Genomic DNA, 2,193 nt, shown 5'->3' on the forward strand with positions numbered 1-2,193 from the left:
GTATGCTGTTTGGCTATTTAAATGCAGGATTATAGCACAACAAATTTAACCGATAAAAAAAACAAATAAATGGAACTTTGGTGCAATATTAGTTCAGCGTCTGATTTTCAGTACCTGGAAATAGTGGCCTTTTTTTGTTCATGAAGAGAGGTATTACCAAGAAATGAGGACATAAGACTTTAGTCCCCAAACAAACAGTGCAACTCAAGCATAGTTTATAGGTCCCTTATCTTGGTTTTTGTTACTTTCATGGGATTGCTTAACCAACTTTGAGTTACTGATGGGAAACAACTTACTGTGAGGATACTTTGAAAGAGGTCATGAAGAAGTCATTTCCGGAGATAACAAGGGTTGTTATTTCTGTTAGCTGAAAAATACAGGGCAATTGGTGCAATGCCATCCTACATAAAGAATTAGGCTTGAGAAAACTGCAAGGACTCAAGAAAAATTCAGAAATGGCTGAAGTTTCATGGATTTGCAAACGAACAGTAGTGAGCACAAAGCCAGTTGAAGCAGGAAAATTCTGCCCTCTATCAGTTCTAGACCGCATTATGGAACACAATCATGTGCGCGTTGTGCTCTATTATCGGTGCCCCAAAGAGAGGAAGGCAGGGGAATCGACTAGAATGCTAAGAGAATCATTAGCTGAGTTGCTTTCTGCTTATCCCATCGTGACGGGACGGTTACTGAAGACAGCAGAAGGGCATTGGATGATCAAGTGCAATGATGCTGGTGTAAGAATGGTAGAGGCAAGAGCAAAAGGGAGCGTGGACAAATGGCTGCAGAATTTTGACAGGGAGAAGGAGCTCAACCTTGTACACTGGGAGCCAATGTTTCACAAGCTGTATTTCTGGTCTACCTTTTATGTTCAGGTGAAATTTTTGGACCAGCTTCATTGCTTGAATTGTATTCATTAAATTGTAATCTTTACAACAAATGCCACTTTTTCAATCATCTAATTCTCTTATTCATTTTTTTTCCGTGGTTATTCGCAGCTAACTGAATTTGAAGAAGGGGGACTAGCAGTTGGTTTGAGCTGTGGTCACCTACTTTCTGATCCCATATGTGTTACCATATTCATCAAAGCATGGGCTGACATGACTTTGAATGGGAAGATGGTAACTCCTCCACTATTTCACAGATTGCCACGAAGAGGACAATGCAATGAGACCACTAACCCCCAACCCTTCCCTGAATTGATAAATTATTACAAATCAACTCTAGAAAAACCAGTCCCAGTGGTTCAAGCAAAACAAACAACTATAAAATTAGCATTCGGTGATGAAATGGTCAGAAGTTGCATAGCCATGAGCCATGCACCAGGTTCACCTGATGAGCCAAGCCCAACACCTTTTCAAGCCCTTGCTGGACTATTTTGGGTTGGCATAAGCAAAATCAAAGGCCTAAGAAATGGTTTAATCAGCATGTCTATTTGTTTGGACATGAGAAAAGTTCTAGGCTTGGACAAAGGCTTCTTTGGGAACTGCATGGTTTATAATCAGGTACCTGGAGATGGTATAGAAGAATATGAACTTTCCAAAGCAGCAAATGCAATAAGAGAAGTGGTGGATACAATGGATGCAGAAGGGATCATGAACTTGATTGAGTGGATGGAAGGAAAAGCCGATCAATTTTCTTGCTTGATGAATGGTTATGATCTCATTTGTGTTAATCTAGAGCATGTGGATTCATATTCAGCCATTTTTGAAGAAAATTTCAAGCCAATTCATGCATCTTATTACATTGAACCAACAGTAGGAGAGGGAATGATATTAGTCCTCCCATCACCACCCGGTGAGGGTTCATTTAGTCGCGTAGTTATGATCACACTTCCTGAAGATGAAGCCATTAACCTTCTTGAAGACAAGTTAATCCAGCAATTTTCCCCAACCATTCTGATGATGGCAGATAAGAAGCACACTACCGCAAACTCTGATCCTTGAGGGCACATTGCTTTACCCAAAAAGTGGTTGCCTCTGAGTAGGAACATTTCTAGAAACAAAGCATGATTTTAGCATTCAATTGGCATAGTATGTATGTTATAACAAATTTGCTGTCAGCAATCAAAATCAAGTACCAGAACTAAATGCATGATTGACCATCTGTACTTAACAAATATGTCATCTCTGGTCACTACAAACACAAATAGACAAATAACATGCATTACACACATTGCATTTTACACGAAAATTT

The 2,193-nt window shown here is 39.6% G+C and overlaps 1 protein-coding gene across 1 annotated transcript; it reads left to right on the forward strand.

The window, feature by feature from the left end:
* The first annotated feature begins 455 nt into the window (after positions 1-455).
* Positions 456-1,943, forward strand: LOC113780660 (protein ECERIFERUM 26-like). Its single transcript, XM_027326442.1, has 2 exons — positions 456-872; positions 996-1,943. Exons 1-2 carry the CDS (start codon positions 456-458, stop codon positions 1,941-1,943), a joined length of 1,365 nt encoding a protein of 454 aa, XP_027182243.1.
* Positions 1,944-2,193: the final 250 nt, after the last annotated feature.

This window comes from Coffea eugenioides, chromosome 8 (assembly GCF_003713205.1).
Source record: "Coffea eugenioides isolate CCC68of chromosome 8, Ceug_1.0, whole genome shotgun sequence".
NCBI classification, from domain to species: Eukaryota; Viridiplantae; Streptophyta; class Magnoliopsida; order Gentianales; family Rubiaceae; genus Coffea; species Coffea eugenioides.